Raw genomic sequence first — 23,911 nt, forward strand, 5'->3', positions numbered from 1 at the left:
TCGTACTGCAGATGTAGGAGCATCAAACCGTTTAGCAAAGTATCTGTAGAGAGGGTGTAGCCCAGAGGTGGATTTGACCTAGTGACAGCTGTGTTTTGGAGGTCACCCATGCTATGAGATTTGTTAGAACTGGTATAATGCACTGTCAGATAGGACTGGGTATTGCATCTAGTGTGGTGATATCCCCCCCCCCCCCTTGTTCTTTATTGATATTTTATACCTATCAATGTTTGTATATATGTGGTGATAAATCAATTAACCATCCAGTAGAATTCAGCTCACCTCCTTTCTTCTCCATAGAGTTGCATGTGTGGGACTGAATATTGAGACAGATTAAATGTACACAAGAAGTCAGATTGAAGATCAGGAGCCAGAGTAAAGCTTAATGTGTTGAGAAGGAAACCTAAATCCTTAAGATATAAGCAAAACTGTGCTATATTTAAATGCACTATTCATTTATGAAAAGTTGTTTTTAACTGGAGGTACACTCACTGTGTAGTATAAAGGATTAATGTAATGTTTTGTTCTTCTTAATAGTGGCCTTATATGTAAAGTGAGTGCTGGCAATGAAAATGCTTGTCTCACCACCAACCTTCTGTCTGCCTTGGACAGAAGAGAGTCAAGGCTTCTACCTTTGGTGGTGGCTTTCCGATATTGGGCAAAGGTAAATAAACTTTGGCATACAATTTCGCACAATAGATTTTTCTAAGACTTCTTTCACATTATTTGCTGTGTGACAGGACTGGGGCATATGCACATACAGTAAGGCTACGTTCACCTATCTGCCAAGGTCTCAATGTCTACCTGTAATCCCTGGTTGAAAAAGCCTCCACAAACAGCTTTTTAGTCTGCTGCTTTCAGACAAAGGAAACGCGACAGACATGAACTCTGTACGTAACCGTTGTTAGCATTTCGCCTGTCCATTGTTTTGGTCCTCCGACGAAACAACATATAGGTGACACCAGTGTGGATCTAGCGTAAAAGTCTACTGTTATTTTTTTTGTTGTTCTCATTCTGTGTTTTGCTGTTGGTGGGACTTTCAACAATGTAAAGACTGACGTTATAGACACCATTGTCTTAGCTTCCTTGATGTTGGAGGGTGCGCATCATATATGACAAGGCAAGGCCTCTAAATGAGGTGTATCATCCACATGCCCGTATGCTCATTTTGACTGTACCACAACTGCACAGCGGGAATGTATCCTCAAAGCTACACCACTCTATATAAAAACTTCTCTCCCACCCATCTCTATCCAGCACACGGAACACATGCTTTATGCTCCACCTTTGTATTCAAATACGCCTGTGCCCTGTGCACGTAGATCTAGTTCTATGAAAGCATATGTCCATCTTTCCACCAGTATGTTGTGGTAACCCTGTCAGGACATTACCAAAAGTATAACATTATAATGCTATTCAGAAATAAGTTCAGTGGGTTGTGCCATTACATGTAACAGGGGACTGAAAGTCTCTCATGACTTAACCATATGAATGAAGCACCAATGCACAATGGGACTGCCGGGAGTATAATCTCCGGAAGCCCCATACCAGTAAATTGACTGGTGGTCACTCCTAAATACAAAACATGGCACAGCTGAGGGACTCAGTGGGTGGACCCCCAGTAACGTGACACTTATTCCCTATCCAGGATGCCTGATGTTCTCTCTACTTCTCACTCCTCTTCCCATTCCTCTCCATAGAGTTTTTCATAAGTGAAGACTTCTCTAAATGAAATGACAAATCTACCAGGCGGGAGAGGAGCTAATAAGAGACAATAGGAGAACTTTTCCTTTGATAACATATATTAGTGTGTTATGTTCACCTGAGCTTTTCATTTACAAAAAAATATTTGAGATGACAATTATACTTTAAGGGGTTTTTCCACGAAAAATATTTCACATATATAGGATATACTGTATTTTAAATGTCTGTTATATGTGGTGCCCATTTCTGGGACCATGTCTAGCTTTTAAATGAGACCCATCCAGCCTCAGAGCCCTGCTATTTACCTCGCTGAGAAAGCTTTCAACTATGAATGGGCTGTACAGCAAAAGCCTAGCTTTGCACTATGCTGTTTCCATAACTCCTATAGAAGTTAATGGGAATTATGGAAACCACATGGTTCAGTGTCTTGCACAGTTCCCATAAGTCCCGTTTACTTCTGCTATGGAAGATAAGGAAACTGCATGACTCAGAGCTATGATGTTTCTGTACAGCATGACCATTGCTGAAAGCTTTTCTTACTTACCTGACTGCAACCTAGCTGAGAAGACAACTGAGGGGAGAGAGTTTAGATATAGATGTGGGTCCTGCATCTGAAACATTCATTGCACATCCTGTTGATCTGTCATAATTATCTTTCGTGGCAAAACCCCTTTAGGCCGGGGTCTAGCGAATCCTAGGAGACATCTGCAGACTTTCTTTGAAAAGCGCTGTGGAAAAAAAAACAATGTGTTGCCGCAGCATTTTTTATATATTGTGCTGCTACATGGGCCTTACTCTAAGGCAGATTATAATTTAGTTACATATTTTAATTTTGGATTGAGACAGATTTAACATCTACAAGTTCTTTAGAATCTACATAGTGTATTTATTACAAACCTATTTATTTCTGGTATCTGCTAAATAATTGTATTTTCCTTTCTGGTTTTTCTACATGTAACAGTTGTGTGGCATTGATAGGCCAGAAGAAGGTGGCTTACCACCATATGTGCTTGCACTCATGGTGATTTTCTTCCTCCAGCAAAGAAAGGATCCAGTTCTTCCTGTTTACTTAGTTCATGGGTATGTTCTATTATCACCATTTCTTATAATAGATAGATAGATTTAATTAATTTTTTTTTTTTAAGCCACTTCAGCTCAAGTTTTGCAATAATGCTAAATGGCACTGATGAGCACTTACTGACATTCTAAACCAAAGTCACCGTCACTGTGCTGCCCCCTTTTCTAGTACTGCTTCTGAAGTTTCATGTGAATGGGCTCATCATTCAATAGTCTCTGCTGAATAACACAATGTGTGCCGTTTACCTATACTGTGAACAGTATGCAGTGTAGGCTGCTAAAGAACTGGTCAGATCACCTGCCTATCATCTCCTATCTCAACCATTTCATTTCAACCACTTCAAACTGTGCCCTTCCCTCTAGAACAGGGGTAGGGAACCTTTGGCTCTCCAGCTGCTGTGAAACTACAACTCCCAGCATGCTCCATTCACTTCCATGGGAGTTCCCAGAACAGCAGAGCAAGTATGCATGCTGGAAGTTGTAGTTTTGCAACAGCTGGAGAGCCGTACGTTCCTTACCTCTGCTCTAGAAGCTAGTACTCAGTTATTCTGCACATACTGTAACTGCATTCACACTCTTCCTTTTAGCTGCTTAAAATTATTTATTTTGTTTATATATTTAAAAAAAATATAGAAAAATAAAAACGTTAGTTCTTTTGTAATTGTCATTTTATTTACTAGATCGATGGCTTTACAATTTCTAAACTAGGACAATTTGGTCTGAAAGAACCCAACAATGAATACATGTTTTGGGAATACTGTGCTGCAGCAGAAAATGAGAATCAAAAGAGTGAACGACATATTTCTAAAGGAAAGGTAAGAATTGTAATATCCAGTTAAATGAAAGAAGAGCAACTTTGGCTGTGGTAATGGTCAGCATCTAGCTCCATATGTATTGGACAAGACAGTCACTGAATGCAATTGTGTGATTCTGCCAAATAAACTATATGGCACTGACACACAAGTAACTGACTGTAGTTGGTGCTGTACTGCAAAGATCCATATACTGAATTCAAGTCCATAAGATACATAAAAGGGGTTCTCTAGCGGCAGCTGTTCAGGTATTTTTCAGAAAAGTGAGATCCAAAATGGAATGCTATTTGACTGTTTTAGGAGGTTTTCTCAGACTACCATAATCATTATGTATGTAGTTTTGTACTTTTTACACTGGGTTCACACCAGCGCCTGAACTCCGTCATGTCGAGTCCGGCAGCAAAACCGTGTTTTTTTGTTTTGTTTTTTAAAACGGACACAGAGTACTGCATGTCCGACTCTGTGTCCGGTTTAAAAAAAAAAAAACTGTTTCGCCGCGGAGCGCATAAAACGCTCACCGGCGCATACAACCGGAGACTTTTCAAGCCCATTCAAATGAATGGGCTTGAAACATGCTGGCAGGTTTCCATCTCCTGCCCCTGTTTTGTGCAGGAAACGGAAACCTGCAGAACAGAGACTGGGCGCAGATATGAACGAGCCCTTATTTATTACCTGTTTTGGTGAATCTGTATCATTTATTTATTTTTTTTCTTCCCCAGTACAATGTTTAGAATAATAAATGGTACCATTATGAAGAACAGTTTGTCCCACAAAAATCAAGCCCTCCTGACAGAAAAATAAAATGTTTGTGTGGTTTGGAAGGCGGGGAGTCAAGAAAAAAAAAAATAAAGTCACCAGTGGGAAAGGGGTTAAAGGAAATCTGTCAGCTTGAAATTCAAAATAAAACTGAAGACAGTACCTTGTAGGGCCACTTCTACAGTTTCCAAATATGCCTGCCTTATTCAGCATTACAGGTCCACTTTTCATGTGTTATTCACATTCACTCAATCACAGCTGAAGGTGAAGGATTCCTTCTGGCTCGGAGCTGCTGGCTTTGAGATCTGATGAAGGGGTGGCGTTGGTGTTTGGCACCTAAACCCCGAAACGCATTATCTGTCTACAAATAAAAGTCGCAATTTTCGCTATTCCGGCTTCGGTGGTTGCTATTGAGGGAGTGTGCGCCCACCAGGTTTTTGGTTTTGTGGAACATTCCAATTTCTTCAAGTTGTTGGATACTTCTGACAGGTACATACACTATGCATGTCTGATGACATAAGACTACACCCAGAAGAGCAGGATGCCAGCTTCATATGGAGCTATTCATGAGATACGATGCACATGATTAGTACGGGAGATAAGTCAATCAACTAATGGAGGGTGGCTGCTACATGGAAACCTGAGGAGGATGATAACATTTTTTTTTCTTCTTCTTTCTAATTTGAATATGAGTAAAACAGCTGTGTTTATGAAAATGGAGCTGCAATTCTGAATAAGAATGCGTATTAAGAAACTGTATAGACATCACTAGAAGATACACTGATTAATTTTATTACCAATTTCCTTCTGACCGTCTCTTGAGACATTTTTTACTTTAGAGAGTGTCTGGCTGTAGGTCTTACAATTGCTACAGCATAGGTAATTCACCATAATGGAGACTTCTAAGTGTACCATTTATGCTCTATAACCCAACACTTCTGTCCTGCTTGAGCTGAAACTTCATGTTCGGCATGACTTTCCTAACAAATTAGAGAACTATTTATAAGGACAGGTGGTGAAATATCCATATATCATATTAACTTTTGAATATTTCTTCTGTATCTTTGTGTAACTTCCAGGTTCCGCTATTCTTTAATACAGCAAAACAGTGTTGTGCCTCGGTTGGCCAGCTTTGGGTAGATCTGCTGAGATTTTATGCACTGGAATTCAATATGGCTGACCTAGTTGTCAATGTCCGTGTTAAAGAAAAGCTTTCTAGGGAATTGAAAGATTGGCCTAAAAAGCGAATTGCGGTAGAAGGTAATATTTATTATATTTTTATTCTTGTCTGGGGGGTTTTGTGTCTTTTTTTTTTTTGTTCCCCGCCCCTAAATGCATATAAAGCGAAAAGAGAATAATGATCACACAGTCTGATTCAGTCAATGAAACATAGAAATCAGTTACTGATTAAAATACTGCATAGTAATCCCATCATTTCTACAGGTACGTTTAGCAATAAAAGATTATTTAGATAACTTAAAGGGAGTCTGATATCAGAACCAGCATATTCCACAGATAAATGAGAGGGTCACCAGAGCTCTTCGGAGCAGCAAGGATGATACTGTTCACATCTTTGGAACATTGATAATGCCCCCGCACCAAAAATCTTATTTGCATTTTGATAAAAGCAGCAATAGCTTGGCAAAAGTGACACCAAATCACAAGGGGGAAAAGACCTTTAGGTTAGGGGCTTCATATCACATTATACAAGTCCATTTGGCTAATACGTCTTTATAAGGTAAACGGTTATAAAAACATGTTAGTCAGCGGACCCATTGCCTCTAATAAAAAAAACAAAAAACCACAATCAGCCTGAGAAAGGCATCTGAGAAATCCCAAAAGCTTGCAATCTGTCATCATTTTTAGTTAGCCATTAAAAAAAGGTATCAACTACTGAAGACTCTCTCAATTTTTTTTGTTTTATATTCTATGTTAACACACAGATAACGCTGAGCTGTTCTATACAAGCTTGTGTATATTATCTGATCTGCAGAAGTGTTCTGTGTCCCGTTCACAAGGGGAGGAAGGAGAAATACAGGAAGTAACGAAGCAGACACTCTAGGCCAGGGGTGGGCAATTAATTTTCCCATGGGGCCGTATAAGAAATTGAAACTATGCTAGAGGGCCGCGCCACGGCAAATTTAGCTCCACCCACTTCTACGTTGACTCCACCCATTCCCAATCATCTTTCCATGTGCCCCCACAAAGTATAATCCTCCTACAGTCACCCGTACATTATATGCCCCCACATTATAATGTTCCCTTCCAACTGCCCCACAGTATTAAGTCCCTCTCCTGGTGCCCCAGTATAATCTGGTGGAAACTAGAGGGGACATGAAACTGGAGCAGCTGGAGGGGGACATTAAACAGTGGGGGTAGTTGGAGGGGGGCAATAAATTGACAGCTGGAGTGGGACATGAAACTGGGGGCAACTAGAGGGGGACATTAAAATCGGGAAGCTGGAAGCAGACATTAAACTGTAGGGGTAGCTGGAGGGTGACATTAAACTGGGGCAACTAGAGGCAGACAGGTCCCCCTCCAGCTTCCTCCACGGTTTAATATCCCCCCCAGTCTGTGCCCTCTTCATCTACCCCCAGTTTCATGTCCCCCCCCTCCATTTCTCCCTCAGTTTCATATCCCCCTTTATTTTCCCCATTTCATGTCCCCCCCGCTCCATCTCTCCCCCAGTTTCATGTCCCCCCCTCCATCTGCCATCTCTGCCCTAGTATAACATTCCCCTTCCATCTCTGCCCCTAGGTTACTGAGACACATACAGACAGACATAGACAGACAGACAGACATAGACAGACAGACAGACATAGACACACACACATATAGACACACACACATATAGACACACACACACACACACACACACACACACACTCTCTCTCTCTCCACCCTGCAGCTCACCTTACATCTCTCAGTACTTTATGACACGCTCCACATCTCCATCTTCGGCCGGCACTAAGACACGCCCCCTAGACACTCCCCCCTAGACACTCCCCCCTAGTCAAAGCTGTGCGGGCCGGACTGAATCAGTCAGAGGGCCGGATGTGGCCCGGGGGCCGGACTTTGCCCAGGTCTGCTCTAGGCAGCCTGGCTGATACACTGACATACAGCCTCCTGCACGTTGTGTTAAGATTTTCTAAGACCCAGTAGTTCTTCTAAGATGCTGATCCCGGCAGATTACGAGACCACTGGGTCAGAGGGTGGCCCTATCATGGCCGTGCGCATAGCTGTATATACAGCGATCGAGAAGGTTTGCCTTCTCTCTGGGAGCTCTGGCTGAAGTTACAGCCAGCTCCCTGTTGCAGCAGCTGCGCGATTTCGTGCAGCTGCTGAGTTCTGCTTGGACATAGCAGTATGTCCTTGTAGATCAAGGCAGCCACCTTCCGGACATATATACCCATGGGTGGTCCAGAAGTGGTTAAATCGTGCTGTAATTTGGAGTGCATGGGGACAGCTCTCCTGCCATCCCCACAAGTGCTTCATCTAATACCATCAGAGGTAACACATGAGGGGTCAGCCATTAGGGATTGATTGCCACCCCTCTCAACGTGCGCTACTCCCACATGTGCTACCCCTGATGGTATTAGTTGCATCCTTACGTCTGCTACCCCTACACCTGCGATACGAATGAGAACGGTGTTAGTTGAAACCTGTGTGGAGTGTTTCAACAAAAAAAAAAAAATTGTGCTTTGACTCGTAGTGTTGGGGGACAGCTCTGCTGCTAACCCCCACCACCACCAAAACTAATACCAACAGGGGTAGTACACATGCTGGGGCATTAGAGATTCATTATGCAGCAGAGGTAAGCATTAAAAAAAAAATAGTAAAGAAACGGATGCTGTTAACAGAACAGTTTTTTGATGCACAAATTGATATCAGTTTGTGTCAGGTTTTTTTTTTTTATTATTAAACGGATCCATTAAACTAATCAGTTTAACTGACTTGAAAAACCTGATGTGAAAGGGGTCTTGCCTGTATTGCTGGACTGGGGTGAAATGCTGGGTTCTGGTAACTCCCTTTTAAACAGCCTGTCTACCTAAGAGATGAGAGGAAAGTCCAGGAAGTGCTCACTCCATGCCCCCTCTCAGGAAAGTGTTGCGGGTGGAAAAAAGTTAAAGGTTATATATGTTTTTGGAAGGAACAGACCTCATTAATCTCAATGTTGTGTTGGCTTTACAAACTGACAAATTTATATAAAAATTAATAATTATTTATTATATTATATATATTTTATTTTTTCTGTCCCTCAAAAAAAAAAACCATGTCAGTACATTCACACTCTCACTGCTTTTAAAAGGATCTTCACGTGGCCGTTTTCCACTGCTGTGTCTGTTTTGACATTTGTGTGCATTTCCAGCCTAACAATATTACTTTTTTTTTTTTTTTTTAATCTAGATCCTTATGCTGTAAAGAGGAATGTTGCAAGATCAATGAACAGTCAGTTAGTATATGAGTACCTTCTTCATTGTTTGAAGGCAACCTACAAATATTTTGCTATGCCCCAAACCAAGTCTGGAAAATCCAGCACTCAGAAATCCACTGCTGCTACTAACATGAACAGTAAAGGTGCACCAAAGGCTTTGAACAATCCAATCTCCATTCAGAACATAAGTGACAAGCTGGAAGGTTTAACTATAGACCATCATGAAGATTCAGCCTCCCCTGCCATTGTACAACCCAATAACAGTGAGGGTGTTAGAGAATTTAAAAGTGCAGCAAAAAAAAAACTAACCTATGACATGATTTACCCAGACATTACTCTTGAAGATCCTGACTGCATAACAGAGGAGATTATTTTAGATGACCCCTTAGACTATTTCCAGGGTTCCGAAGAACCAGAAAGTCCTCATGAAGAGTCTGATGATGACCACCCTTTATTGGAAAACGAGAGGCGAGATGATTACATCTTGATTGACCAAAGCTATGAGGAAGATAGTGAAAGTGGAGAGGCAGCTGTGCCAGGCAATGAAGAAACTGACAGCTTGTCTGATTTTGAAGGAGGAATTGTGACTGAGGGTGAGGAGATTGGTTTGGGAAGTGGCAACCTCTATGCTGAGAAGGGTGACCTAGAGGAGGAAAGCACTGAGGGTACTGACGAACTAGAAGAAACTGGCCAGGACTTTGGACGTGTAGCTGTAACTAATTCAGATGAGGAAGATGAGCCTAGTTTGATATTGAATCATAGGAAGCGTTTAGATCTCTTAGATGATGAGGAGGACGAGGAAGATGATGAGCTAGAGAATACTTTCACTGGATCAGTGGATGACCTGTTGTCTGAAGATGACCAAACTGGCCAGCTGTCTGCTAAAGGCCATGAACACATCACTGAAGGAATTGCTGGCACTGTGTTCTCTAAATCAGATGGTGCCAAGAAGCCTCTGCCAGTTATTGAAAGCTCAGCCTCTGAAGAGCTATCTATGTTTTATGAATTCAACAAACCAACATTTACCAAAGGCAAAGTAAGTTTGAAAAACATTGTTGATTAATTGTTCACATTTAAGTGATATTCTGTAGCTTTCCTTTTCATAGTCTGCTTTTCAAACTGTCATAAATGTCACCATTGTGTCTGTGTTTTCTGGGTTTTGGCGAACAATTGCTGATGCTAAACCCTGACTATGGGAAACCAGCCTAAGGATGGGATATAGATAGATAGAGATATATAATTATACTCGAGTATAAGCTGAGCCCCCTAATTTTACCTCAGAAAAAAGTATAAGCCTAGGGGGGGAAATGCAGCAGCTACTGGAAAATTTCAAAAATTAAAATGGCCGGAGTTTTTGGGTGCAGTAGTTGCTGGGGGAGGGGCTGTTTTGGTTGTCTCTGCCCCTTCCTTGAGCTTGAGGACTGGGTTACACACACACACACACACACACACACTTGGAATTCAGCCTGGCTGAATATAGGGCATTTGCAGTGCTCCTATTAACCCCTTCCTGACGGAGTCAGGGCACTGCAGATCCCCTATATTCAGCCTGGCCGTAGTCAGACTGAATTCCAAGTGGGGGAGGAACTGCTGCCGGCAGGAGCTCTGAGAGGAATCCCCCAGCAGGATCTCTGAGGGGGATTCCCCTCAGCGCTTCTGCCAGCGGCCGGCCGCAGTTCCCCTTCAGGTCTGGCCTCAGCGCTCCTGCCAGCGGCAGGGGATCTCCCTCAGCACTTCAGGGCCGCCCTTGAGAGAGCGGTCGTGCCCTCTCCCTCCATGGCGGCGCCTGCCGCTTCTCTGCAGCGGTTCACCTCGGAGGCTTCCAGCACTACCTTACAGCGGAGATATCTGAGCTCTGTGTTGCGGCTCTGCTAGCAGAATTACTGTAAGTACTCCTGCAGTTTGAAATGAACAGCATCGCCACGCTCCTGCGACCCAGCACCCGCCCTGCTGTCTGTATGCTGGGTCCAGATATCGGGTCTGTAACTATGATATTGCCGTAATAACCTATAATTAGACCCAAACTTATGGAGGCCTGTATAGGTGGCACCAAAATGGGGGTGTAATATACAGGTTGGCATGTTCACAGCACTGAAAAAAAACTAGCTGGCTCTAGCTAGCATATACTTATTGGTATACTGTAACAATAAAGTGGCCTTTTGTCAATTTAATGTTTGTTGGTATTCATTTATATGACATTCTATATTGTATTACATCCTGATGTTAAACATCAGTTTATATCCTTTCATCGTTAATAGTTCTAAAACCATGTAATCTTTCTCTTTGCAATTCAGCTTCCCACTGTTGTGTGTAACTTATGCAAGAAAGAAGGGCATCTAAAGAAGGACTGTCCTGAAGACTTTAAAAAAATAGAACTCGAGCCGCTGCCACCGTTGACTGCTAAATTTCGACAGCTTTTAGATCAAGTTTGTATTCAGTGTTACGGTGAGTGTTATTAGCAAATAGGAAGCATGTTCTGGCATCTTGTACATGGCCATTATCTGTATCTTTAGAAATGCATAAACATAATGTAATATTAATATGCTCTATTGATATACCTCTTTCCACATCTGACATTAAGTAGCCTTATATTGTTTTGCACCCATTACTTAATTTATATAGATAGCTGCACAGTTCTCCTGCTTACGTGCCTAAATCCAGCAATAAATTGTTGACTGATCCTCCTCGTCTTCAGAGACCAGTTTCATCTGTCACATAATGCTTAGCTATGATGTAGTGCATTTTGGGAGATGGTTTGTTGTTTGACTGTAGTGAGAAGTAAAATGATGAACGAAAATTTGTAGGTTAATGTATGTTTCTAATGAATTTTCACTGTAGATATTGTTCATTGTGGAAAAGCTTAAATCAATAAATTGTGTAATATATATAAGAATTTTACCTTGTTTATCACTGGTTTCTCTTGTACAGAGGATTTTCGCCCTACCTCGCTAGAAGATAAAGCACGGGAACATATAAGGCATGATCTGGAGGACTTTATAAGACGTGATTTTAAGGGTAAAAATAATATATCTAACATGCTTATTATAGTTGAGATCATACGAAATGAGTCACTCCTTTCCACTTTGCAAATGTTTTCTCCCAAGACTTGCCTGTAATTGACTATCAGTAGCTGTCTACTAGGGATAGCAATGAAGACTCAATTATAGTAAACTGCTTTTCTTTTTTGTTTTGTTTTTTTCCTCCCCTGCTCTCTTATGTAGGAGCCAGACTCAGTTTGTTTGGATCTTCAAAAAATGGCTTTGGGTTTAAACAGAGTGACTTGGATATCTGCATGACGTTTGAAGGCCTTGAAACTGCTGAGGTATAGAGGTTTAGTAAAGAAAAGTGGTATTCAATGGGTATATAGTGACAAATATTATACATGTTTCTGGTGTGTGTGTATATGTAAATGTTTTCTCTCATTTCAAGGAACTGGATTCCATCAGGACTATCGAAGAGTTGGGAAGGCACCTTAGAAGACATCAGGGTAATCTTCTTGGCTGTTTATTTGTATTTACAGGTTTATATTTTTGAAGACTTTGGAAGGGTATGTTCACAGAGTTTTTCTGGAAAATTTTGTGGTTGCATCCACCTCAAAAAATAGCTCCCATTCATTTCAATGTGAGTCAGTAGCTGATTTTTATTTATTTATTTTTTTTAACCTCCTAGGGGGTTTCATACTTTTTGCAAAGGATTTTCCATGCCAATCCGCAAAATCAAATGCTGGAACAGAATACAGCAGTAAAAAACTGCTTCCTAATTCCTGAAGCAGATTTTTTTTCCAGCCTGGAAAAAAAAAAACTCCACGTGAAAATACTCTTAAATTGCCAAGGACTGTGACATATATGATATTCCATAACTAAAAACTTCAGAGGCTGAATATTTAGGCCAGGGCCCCACGGGATGTAAACACCGTGATTTGCCCGCAGCGGAGACGCTGTGGGAAAACTCGCGGTGTTTTACAGTGCACGCCAAGAGGATGGGATTCATGCGAATCCCATGCTCACTTTGCGGGAAAAAAATGCAGTGCGGAGACGCTGCGATTTGCAAAGCCGTTGCGGCTTTGCAAATCACAGCATATCATTTTATATCTACGGAAACGCCAGCGGCTTTCCCGTAGATATAATGTGAAGAGAAAGTCTGCAGAGGAAAACTTGGTGAACTTTCTCTTCAAAGTGCTGCGGAAAGAACCGCAATGCATTCACGCCGCGGTTCTTTCCGCAGCACTTCAGCGCTGTGATTACGGCCCGTGGGGCCTTAGCCTCAAAAGGGCTTTCGGACAGACAAAAAAAATAGTCAGACCATTAGGCAACTTTAGTCTGGTGTAGCTTTGTGATTCTGTTTTTCTGACCAAGTAACGTGATTTGCTTGCGCATGATGCCATGCAAGAGGAGGTGCTTGAATTTGGCTTTCATTCATTTGGCTAATTTTTTTTTTTTTTCTTTTTTAAAGGATTGAGAAACATTCTTCCAATTACCACAGCTAAAGTGCCAATTATAAAGTTTTACCATGTAAGAAGTGGTCTTGAAGGAGACATCAGTTTGTATAACACACTAGTAAGTATATTAAAAAAATAAACGACTATAAGGCGCTTCATGGGGCGGTGTCATAGTTTCTGTGTAAAATCTGTCACATGCATTGAGAAGTGAACATGAGAAGTATACTAAAGAATTTGTAGAAAATCAGTACACTTCCCAAGAAATAGAATAGAGTACAGTATCCTGATACCTTTTAATATGATCATGGAACATGGTCCTTTATAGGAATTGTGTCATCAGGTTCACGTGTGTGTGTGTGTGTGTGTGTGTGTGTGTGTCTCTCCCTCCTCTATGATGTCCATGTGCTGACATAACATTAACAAAGACTTTATTTATTTTGCAGGCTCTTCATAACACTCGTCTTTTAGCCTCATATGCTGCGATTGACCCGAGAGTCAAATACCTCTGTTACATTATGAAAGTTTTCACAAAGGTAGGGCTGTGTTTTTAAAGAGTTTAATCTAATTTCAGTCTTATAATTTTTGTTGACCAGATCTTAACAAGGATCTCTTTTCAAAAGATGTGTGATATAGGAGACGCTTCCCGGGGCAGCCTTTCTTCTTATGCATACACGCTTATGGTGCTGTACTTTCTTCAACAGAGGAATCCACCTGTTATCCCTGTTCTCCAAGAGGTGAGCCAAGATTCGTGCATATCTTCTTGACAGTAAAGGGCTTGTCCCATGAGCAAAAACTTCTAATGTTTTATTAATTGCAACGCAAGATCCCACTTAATAAAATATGTGCTGCATCTCTGTCACTGATTCTGATTGATTTAGCTCCAGGTCAGAAGTTTGACGCGTTGCCCTCCCTCCTCACTGTTTCTTGATCACGTGACTGACCCCAATTTATTCCTTCTGGCTCGACTGAGTAGTCATGTGATCAATAGTTAGTTCATCGGGGGGGGTTCTGAACCACAAGACTTCAATCTCCTTGTCATTAGTATGAAAGAGATCAGTGTGTGGAACCCCATCCTTGGGTTCTTTCTCCCTGCCCTTTTAGAATACTAGCAGTACCCGCGACTTCGTCCGCGGCGTCCGTCTCTCCGTGTGCGACACACCTGCTGTGGGGCCAAGGCTTCCCCTTTCACATTGCCCTGCGGCTGACGTGAGATCGGGTCCCTTTTCTTCCTCGCGTGTCCCTGTCGCCCCTTCCCTCTTTGTTCCCGCCCCCCCATGCTCCACTGATGTCTTTTTCAGGTCTCAGGGTGGTGTCTGCACCTAGACCTAACTTCTTCCCGGGTTTCCTGTCCTCCTATGGACTGTGGGAAGTTCTTTCCCCCCCAGGCCCTGGAATTCTGCAGTTTTATATGTTTAAAAAAAAGTCTTTTGGAGCTTGCACTGGGGGACCCACTCTGCACAGTCCTCCCTTCTTAGTGTCCTCCAGGGCAGGGCCAATCCACCCCTTGGCTTCTCCCGGCACCAGCACTGTTGTGTTTTTTTTTGTTTTTTTTTTGTTGTTTTTTGTTTTTCTTGTTTGTTTTTTTTTCACATGCACCTGCTGTTTTTGCCTAGACTAGGTTCATGACTAGAGAACAGCACGCTCCCATAGAAATGAATGGAAGCACCTGTGACGCTGACTTTGCCGGCGGCCGGCCGGCGTCACAGGTGCTTCCATTCATTTCTATGGGAGCGTGCTGTTCGGATCGGCTCATCCGAACAGTGTTCGCTCATCTCTATTCATGACATATTAGTTCAAATTTCTGCATGTGTGTGTGTTTTGTTTTTGTTTTTCCTTCCTATGCCTGCGTTACAAATTGGCTAGTACAGTGTTTGTGGAGAGGGTATAGTCCAGAATCAGAGCCGATTTATTTTATTTCTAGTGTCAGTCTCCTAGGGGTCGGGTCTATACCCATGTTGTTTTGTGTCTCAATAAATACAACAGAATACAACAGCAAAAGCATTTTACAATGAGTTCAAAAGTCTTTTTTGCATTTGTAAACCATGTTTTTTATTTCCTTCTATTTTTAGATCTACACTAATGGCTGTAAGCCTGAAATACTGGTTGATGGCTGGAATGTGTATTTTTTTTCCCAAATAGAAGATCTGGTAAGTATATGCTCCCTTTTTGACTTTGTGGTGAGCTTATCTTTAGGAGCTGCATACATTACAAAGGCCCATTTCCTGAAAACAATTCATTTAATCTTATTTAAGCATTTTGGACTTGTCCTAATTGTAGATCATATTATAACAAAACAGCAAAATGTAAAAGACCTATGTACATGAGTTATAATATCCGTTAAATGGAGTCTATCATCAGGAAAGACATTTTAGGCTAATCCCCGTACCTTGTGCCTCGCTCTGAAGTCTGAATGGGGCGAGCTGGATGGAAACTGACGTAGACGGTACACTAGTGGAGAGAAATTAAAAAGAGCTGAGGCAGGTTTTTTTGCAGTTTTGCCTCCAATAAAAGTTTGAATACATAATATCAAAACATGGCATTGCCTAAACTGGTATAAGTAAAAAGTACATCTAGCTGTACAAAAGAAATGTCTTATGCAGAAATATAAAAACATTTATGGGTGTTTTTGTATCGCTGTAATCCTACCGAATCACAAAATACAGGTAACATGACATTTTGGCTGCATTGTGAACTTTGTAAAAACTAGGTCTGGAAGAGAATTGTACAAAGCCATAATATACCCAAATGTTATCCCTATTTTAAGGCTGATTCCTAGAAGCAAGATGGCGATCTCCTTTAAATATTACACTAGCAGATCTTTTGTTTACATTTTGTTTGCACGTCTTCACTTTCAAGTATTGCACTTTAAAATATTGTACTGTTTGTAACTTTTTGATTTTTAGCCAAAGTACTGGCCAGAATATGGAAAAAATAAAGAATCTGTTGGCGAGCTATGGCTGGGCCTCCTTCGCTTTTACACTGAAGACTTTGATTTTAAAGAACATGTCATCTCAATCAGAAAAAAGAGCTTGCTGACCACTTTTAAAAAGCAGTGGACTTCTAAGTATATTGTCATTGAAGGTATGTTTACATTTAGATTGCTACTCAGTGATGAGATTTACGTCATTCTAAAGATATGTGTATTTCTTAATGAGAACATGAGGAGCACTGTTTTCTGTGGAGAGATGTTTATCAGGTCATGCAGTGCTCTTTTGAGGGAGGGGGGAAGGCGGCATCTGCAAATAAGCTTATATCCTAGATGTAACCCAAGCCTGTTTTAAAGGGGTTTTTCTGGATTTACATATTAACATAAACTGTCCTTTATAAAGAACCTTTCATGTCCTCAGAGATGGACGCTATTATATACCAATACAAAGCTGACTGCACTAAATGCAGTACACTTTTCCACTTTGCCGGTATGTGCCTGAGTGCCGCATATATTGCAGTTGTTTTCATCACCGTTATCTGCCCACTGTCAAAAGGGCGAACAATGCAACCTAGCACCATCACTGGGCTCTGGGGGAAATGATACCCCCACCCACAGTACTCCTTCATAGCTTTGGAGGAGGGCTAATTCACATAAATATAGATAGCAATTTCTGCTTTTTATACTTGCGTATTCCTATAAAAATTAAATAATTCAGAAAAACTGTTTAGTTGTTAAGACCTCAATCGTTGTGGTTTACTGCTGAGCTGAATTTACTGGCTTTCGTGTTGTGTATCTTTTGTATATTATGGAAACTACTCATTGTCATGTTTTTTGCTTTTATGACAATAGACCCCTTTGATTTAACTCACAACCTTGGAGCTGGATTATCCAGGAAGAGTAAGTATTTGAACTATGTGTATATTGTACCATATTATCCTATATTGGAAGTGACATAAATATTTATCTATCTCCATAGTGACAAATTTTATAATGAAAGCTTTTATCAATGGAAGACGTCTGTTTGGCACTCCAGTGAAAGGAATCCCTAAGGAATATCCATCCAAAATGGTATTTGGACATAATTATAGCAGTTTCCTGATTGTTGGAAATGTGAATTACAGTCTCCATTGGAGTGTGTGTGTGTGTGTGTCACGCCTACTTTCTAAATGAAATACTTTAGCAACAATGTATAGTTACCTATGTCCCTGGGACAGTCATGTGACATTCCCTCCATTTCCCGGCCCATTTTCTGATACTAGGAAGAGTCTTCATATCTGTATCAATGGTACAGGGTACACCCTCCTGTTCCTCCGCCATGCCCTGCACCTGGAGGGGAATCTAAACCCGCATGTAGTTAGTGTATATTTCCAGTATCCTTTAATAGTAAATCTGACACCCAGCACACGTTCTCCACTTGCTCCTAATGAGGAAGTGGTGAGGGCGGCATAGAAGTGTCACACATTTTATACGCAAAAACTTGATTTGTGCAAAAAATGTGAAACCTTTTTATGCCTTATACAACTGAAAACTGCTGTGCAAGGCATAATAAATCTGCCTCTAGCATAGAGAAAAATGTGAATTACTGTTGGAACTGAGAGATGACAAAAACTAATAATAAATGCAGAATGCAAATCAAATAATGGCCAGAAATTAGGTTATTCCTCATGATCGGCAATCTAAAGCTAGCTGACTTTGCTAACAAAGTGCTTTTGGCTAAGTACAAACCCCTGTCCATTATAAATCATGGAAATCATTTTTTTTTCCTCTGGATAGGAATATTTCTTTGATCCAGATGTCTTGACTGAAGGAGAAGTTGCTCCAAATGACAGATGTTGCCGCATTTGTGGCAAAATTGGACACTTTATGAAAGACTGCCCTATGAGGAGAAAGTAAGTAACTCCTTTGTAGCCTATTTTTGGGAGATATAGAATTCTTTTATTGTAGAGTCTTTTGGCACAGAAAAGTAAAGAAAATATATAACTTTTTTTTGTGTGTGTGTGTGTGTGTGTGTGTTTCTTGACGATATTACACAAGAAATTACTGATTTTATAGTGTGTAAGTTTAGATTGTAGTAATGATAGGATTTTCCATATGACTGGCGAACTATAATGAAATTGGTAGATGGTAACCATGTACAGAAAAAAAACAAAAAAACTACGATCTGAAAATAAAAACTGATTAGATAAGTGATATATTTCACTGCTTTTAATAAAAAAAATTAAAAAAAATCCTGCTGATAATTAGTCCAACCAGTTATGATTGTTAGGGGAAAGAAGAATCGGACATGTTGATTTTCAGCATGACAGATTTTTTTTTTTTGTAGAGTTAGGAGGCGAAATCATGAAAAACCTACAAACCAAAGATATGTAGACCAACGAAGACAAAGAAAACCAGAAGATAAGGAAATGAATAATAGCATGGAAAGCGATGCCTCCTATTTGGATGGAAAGCTGTGCACCCCACCCAAGAAGCCCCATCAGGGAGCCCGAAGCACTATTGAAACTGGCAGAGAGAGGACACCAAAATATTCAGGTGAAAAGTGGAGGAGACAGGAGGAATTGAGGGAAAAGTGTTGCTTTATTTGTGGAAGAGAAGGTCATATCAAGAAAGAGTGTCCTCAATACAAAGGGTCTGCAAGTAAGTGTGCCATAAGGCAACTATACAGCATATAAGTGCTTTAATTGGAAAAGGTTTTTGTTTTGCTTGTGTTCAATGAGTTTTATACTAACTGGTTAGTTTTCTACTGTTCTTCCTTTTATAATAGGTAGCCCCAAGTCTGATGCACCATTTGGATCTCCATCTGCATCCAGTCCACTGAAACCCCAAGGAAGGTTTATCCAGGTAGCCAATCAAGCTGATATATTGGGGGGGGAACAAAAATGGGAAACAAAACTGTATTGTGAATGCAGTTCTAATCTATGGGCGCTCCACTTCTGGAACCACCATATTGTCTGAAAATTAAGTCACTGCAGAACTAGTTTAACACTTCATCTCCTACAGTGCTTTCATCTGTGCAGTTATCTGCAGTATTGCCCCATTCAGGTAAATGAAATGGGGCATTTTTATTCACAGCTGCATGACTGGGAGCACCGTAACGCTTAAATGTGCAGCTCATTCATTTTCATGATCATGTTTCAAACTCTTATTTTAACCCCTTCCCGACATGCGCCGTAATAGTATGGTGCATGTCGGGTCTGTAACTATGGCGACCGCCATAGCCGCCGGGTGTCTACTGCTTTAAGCAGTAGACAACCGGCTCTAATGCCTCCGATCGGTCCCCGGAGGCGCCATTTTCCCGGTGGCGCATGGGCGCCGCCATTTTGGCCGGGATCGCCGGCTCCTGGAGCATGCTCCAGGGCTGACGTCCCGTTGCCATGACAGCCGGGAGCCTTGTACAAGCTCCCAGGCTTGTCTGCAAAGCCTTTCTTTTGCAGGCTGGTCTATGCACCACTAGTACCACTGCAAGATGACAAAAGGAAATTGAAGATCTCTTTCAGTCCTCAGTCAGGTAACATTTTTACTGTAAGCTATACTGTTCATTGTTGGTGGGATCCCAGAGATCGGACATGTATCACTATTTGTGGATACAAAATTTTAAAACTTTGTTGGGGAGGGGGTGGGGAATGTGTGTCCATCAAGCCTAAATTAGAAGTCCCCAGATTTGATGCAGATAAAGGCAAATAGCCCTGTAAGGTGGATACCAATGGCCACATGTTGCAGAGAAGTTGCGTTTTGGTTTTTTTTTGCAGATTTTTGAGGCAAAGGAATGCATTCAGCAAAAGGGAGAAGTATAAGAGCTCCTTTTTATATTTCTCATTCTGAAGTAACTTTTGGCTTTAGCGCAAAAAAATTAAAATAAAATCTGCCTCTAAGGGGAAATATACCATTCTGGTTCCAAATGTGGCAATCAGAAAAATCCCTGAACTAATCCCTCTCATCCCCAATAATCTATTTCATTTCTAATTGTTATAAATAATTGGATACCACCGAATTGCATTATTTTTCTGTCAATGCCATTATCTAGCCCTTTTTAAATGCTAACATAGTATCCACCATTAGTATTCTTGGGGTAGGGCATTCCATCGTTTGACCACTGTAAAGCACCCTTCCTTATGGATATCTAAATCCACATTTTTCTACACCACTGGCCCTTTGCACGGTTCTTGAAAGAATAAACCATGTACCTGTTCCTTGCATTGATCACACATTTTATACATGGGAAAACTGACAAATTAGAGACTCTTATTAGCAAGCTGGTTTTTCAAGCTTTATGTAAGTTACCTACCATCCGACTCACTCTATAGTTTTCCAGCACTCTGATATTGAGGGCTGCTACTTTTTCTCAGGCAGTGACATCATGTCCATTTGTCACATGGCTATGCTGCAGCTGAGTCCCATTCAAATGAATTGTGCTGAGATCCCAAGCACAGCCCCTATACAGTGTTGTGCTTGGTAAGTAATGACGAGGCCACAGCAAAAAAAAATATTAGTCCCAAATTACCCTTTTAAAGTTCTTCAGCTGTGGATAAGTAGCTTATTATTTGGGCCACAAATCCCCCTATCCTTATTCCCCCATGTCTCTTTGTATTTCCACCTCTTAAAGAGGACCTTTCATGTCCTCCTGCACATTTGGTTTTATATACTGCTAGAAAGTTGACCGTGATAGTGTGAGTCCCCCGACAGTCGTCCATAGACTTGCGTCATCACTGGGCATTTAGGAATGCTCCCACACCCTTTCCCCCGACAGTAGATGTCCATAGACTTGCGTCATCACTGGGCAGTTAGGAATGCCCCCGACCCTTTCCCCTCTGACAGTGCAGGGCTATGTTAGGCTGCGTTCACTCAGTTTTTTTTTTGGTCAGGAAACTGTCTCAAATTCCTCCTCCTAAAAACATCTCCCCATAGGACTGTATGGTGAGGCGTTTTCAGGAGGAGGAATTTGAGTCAGTTACTGACCAAGTTCCTGGCCAAAAAAAAACTGTGTGAACACAGCCTTAGAGTATGATTGATATATATATATATATATATATATATATATATATATATATATAAATATTAATGTGTGTATATATATATATATATATGTATTGTTGATGGGGTGGGGGGGGGCATTCCTCACAGCCAAGCTAGACTGTTAAGAACGCCCTTCTCCCCAGCCCTGGGGTACAGAACTGAACAGCTGACTGAGCTTTTTTTTTTTTGGACAGATACAGAGTCCTGCATGTCTGACTTTGTGTCCATTTGAAAAAAACAAACAAAAAAAAAGTTTCCAAGCGGAGACGCTGCATACGGACACTAGCAGTTTGCTTTAAAAACCTATTCAAATGAATGGGTTTTAAAACTGACCGCCGGCAAGCCGTCCCCTGTCCAGTTTCCCCAAGAATTAGGACGGAAACACGGCGGACAGTCAGAGGTGCAAATGTGAACGCCCCCTTATGTGTATGGCCAGCTTTTCATTACAGTGAAAGAGACCGCTGGACATTCTCTTTCCACCAGCAAGTAGTATAATAGATTTGGTTCTTATACTCCACCAGTTGAATTTTTTTTTATTTATTTTCCAGGCAGCCTTTCCGCTAAATACATGACTCAGGGAAAAGCCTCTCAAAAGAAGCCACACCAGGAATTTTAAGGGTGGAAGGTGGAAGGACACTGCCAGAGATGGAGCCCTAGGCCGTCCAGGAATACGCCTCTACTTTTTTTATGTTATTTTTATTTTTTTTGGAACAAACTTGCGTTCAGAAAAGCATCTTTGTACAAGAAGCAGCAGCAGTGAAATATTGGACATTGAGAATAAATGGATTTTCTTTTTTTAATTTCAAAATGAAAATCTAAAATTTAGAAACATTGTTTTAATGTAAAACTCTTACCTTGGGCACCTTTTCTTAATTTATTTTATTTGAGCGTTTTAACTAAACATCCTCATAAATCTATAAATTTGTATACCAAATTGGAGGATTATTAAATTATAATTTGAACTTGATGCCCCGTACCCCCCCCATCATTTTAATTGCAGCAGACATATTAATCTATATATGGTTACCCTTGTAACTAAGATTCTGTGTTTTCTTTTTACAGAAATGAATATTTTTTGAGAGGTAAATTATATTTATTGATTGTGTCAGGAGTCCTTGTATAAAATTGTTTAAACAATTTGTGAACCGCTGCTGTATTTACAAACATGATTTTATTATAATTATGTCCAGCTGTTTGGAGTCCTCTTTATATGTAAATACCTCATTGGATGTAATGCTACATCTGTTTTGTTCTTTTATTGGCCAGCATTTATGTATGTTTTCAACATCGTCCTGAGAAATGGCTCTTGATGTATTGCATGACATTTGACTTTTAAAGCGGGTTGTTCCAGAATTTTGCTGCTAATGTCCAAAAATAAGGAAAGAGGTATGCAGTTTTATGGTGATAATAAAATCTATAAAGATTTGTAGCCATTCTTGGCTTTGGCTCAAAAAAATGCAACAATGTCTGCAACAAATAAAAAAAAAGCTGCATTTCCGCAATTTGGGGCCTTAGCCTTAATTGTTTGTTTGTTTTTGTCTTAAAATGCATTACTTTAGTCTGCAGGTTTATAGTGTCAATGTTGCCACATTTTAATTAGAAATTAGAAACGAATGTTCTATAATGAGCTCTGTTTTAATAATGTCAGGAATCGCCTAGACACAAACTCCAAAAACCAACTGTACAGAGTGTAATAAATACAAAAAAATCTTTATAAATTACATGTGTAGGGGCTGTCTAACATAAGACTCCACTTTAAGACTTAATTTAAAAAAAATGGAGTTTTTAATGGATTTATTAATATTCTGATAATATCCGTTGTTAAAATCTTGTAGTGGACACTACTGATGGTCACCAATGCTCCCTATATTGCCCCCACATATTGCCTTTTACTACACCTTCCTCAGGGTGAGTTACGCTAGATTCACACCTGCGTTCAGCTGTCCGTTCTGTGGTTTCCGTCTTCTGCATGCTAGAAGACTGAAACCACAGACCCGGTCCGGCCGTGAGCGTTTTATGCTCTCCGCCGCGAAACCGTTTTTTTTAATCCGGACACAGAGTACTGCATGTCCGACTCTGTCCGGATTATAAAACCCGGTTTCGCGGCGGAGAGCATAAAAACGCTCACCGCCGGCCATCTTTTTCACCCATTCAAATGAATGGGTGAGAGACTCCTGCAGGTTTCAGTCTCCTGCTCTGTTTTATGCAGGAAACGGAAACCTGCATAACAGAGTGCCGGGCACAGATGTGAACTAGCCCTTAGTGATAATATCCAGAAATGTACCACAATTACCACACTGGGAGATTGGTGTAAATACTACAGATGAGCGAACACTGTTTGGATCAGCCGATCCGAACAGCACGCTCCCATAGAAATGAATGGAAGCACCTGTGACGCCGGCAAAGTCAGCGTCACAAGCGCTTCCATTCATTTCTATGGGAGTGTGCTGTTCGGATCGGCTGATCCGAACAGTGTTCGCTCATCTCTAGTAAATACTAGTGAGGCCAATGGCACATCCTCACTGCACCTCCTTCTTGGAAATTGGTGAAGACACTGTAAAAATGTCAATTGTGGGGCTACACGGTGGCTCAGAGGTTAGCACTGCAGCCTTGCAGCGCTGGAGTCCTGGTGTTCAAATCCCGCCAAGGGCAAAAAACCATCTGCAAGGAGCTTGTATGTTCTCCCCGTGTTTGCATGTATTTCCATCCCATATTCCAAAAAAGACATACTGATAGGGAAAAATGTA

General features: G+C 41.0%; 1 protein-coding gene across 1 annotated transcript; it reads left to right on the forward strand.

Moving 5' to 3' along the window:
* Window positions 1–337: 337 nt before the first annotated feature.
* LOC142207888 (terminal uridylyltransferase 7-like) lies at window positions 338–22,543 on the forward strand. Its single transcript, XM_075276716.1, has 22 exons — window positions 338–375; window positions 538–664; window positions 2,666–2,788; window positions 3,462–3,596; window positions 5,429–5,609; window positions 8,757–9,820; window positions 11,079–11,229; window positions 11,713–11,799; window positions 12,006–12,106; window positions 12,214–12,271; window positions 13,237–13,340; window positions 13,666–13,755; window positions 13,843–13,956; window positions 15,292–15,369; window positions 16,126–16,303; window positions 17,001–17,048; window positions 17,128–17,219; window positions 17,925–18,040; window positions 18,475–18,788; window positions 18,916–19,045; window positions 19,586–19,659; window positions 21,713–22,543. The coding sequence occupies exons 1-22, from the start codon at window positions 338–340 to the stop codon at window positions 21,778–21,780; spliced, it is 3,471 nt and encodes a 1,156-aa protein (XP_075132817.1). The 3' UTR covers window positions 21,781–22,543.
* The last annotated feature ends 1,368 nt before the right edge of the window (window positions 22,544–23,911 follow it).

The sequence above is a fragment of the Leptodactylus fuscus genome, chromosome 1 (genome assembly GCF_031893055.1).
Source record: "Leptodactylus fuscus isolate aLepFus1 chromosome 1, aLepFus1.hap2, whole genome shotgun sequence".
In the NCBI taxonomy this organism is placed as follows: Eukaryota; Metazoa; Chordata; class Amphibia; order Anura; family Leptodactylidae; genus Leptodactylus; species Leptodactylus fuscus.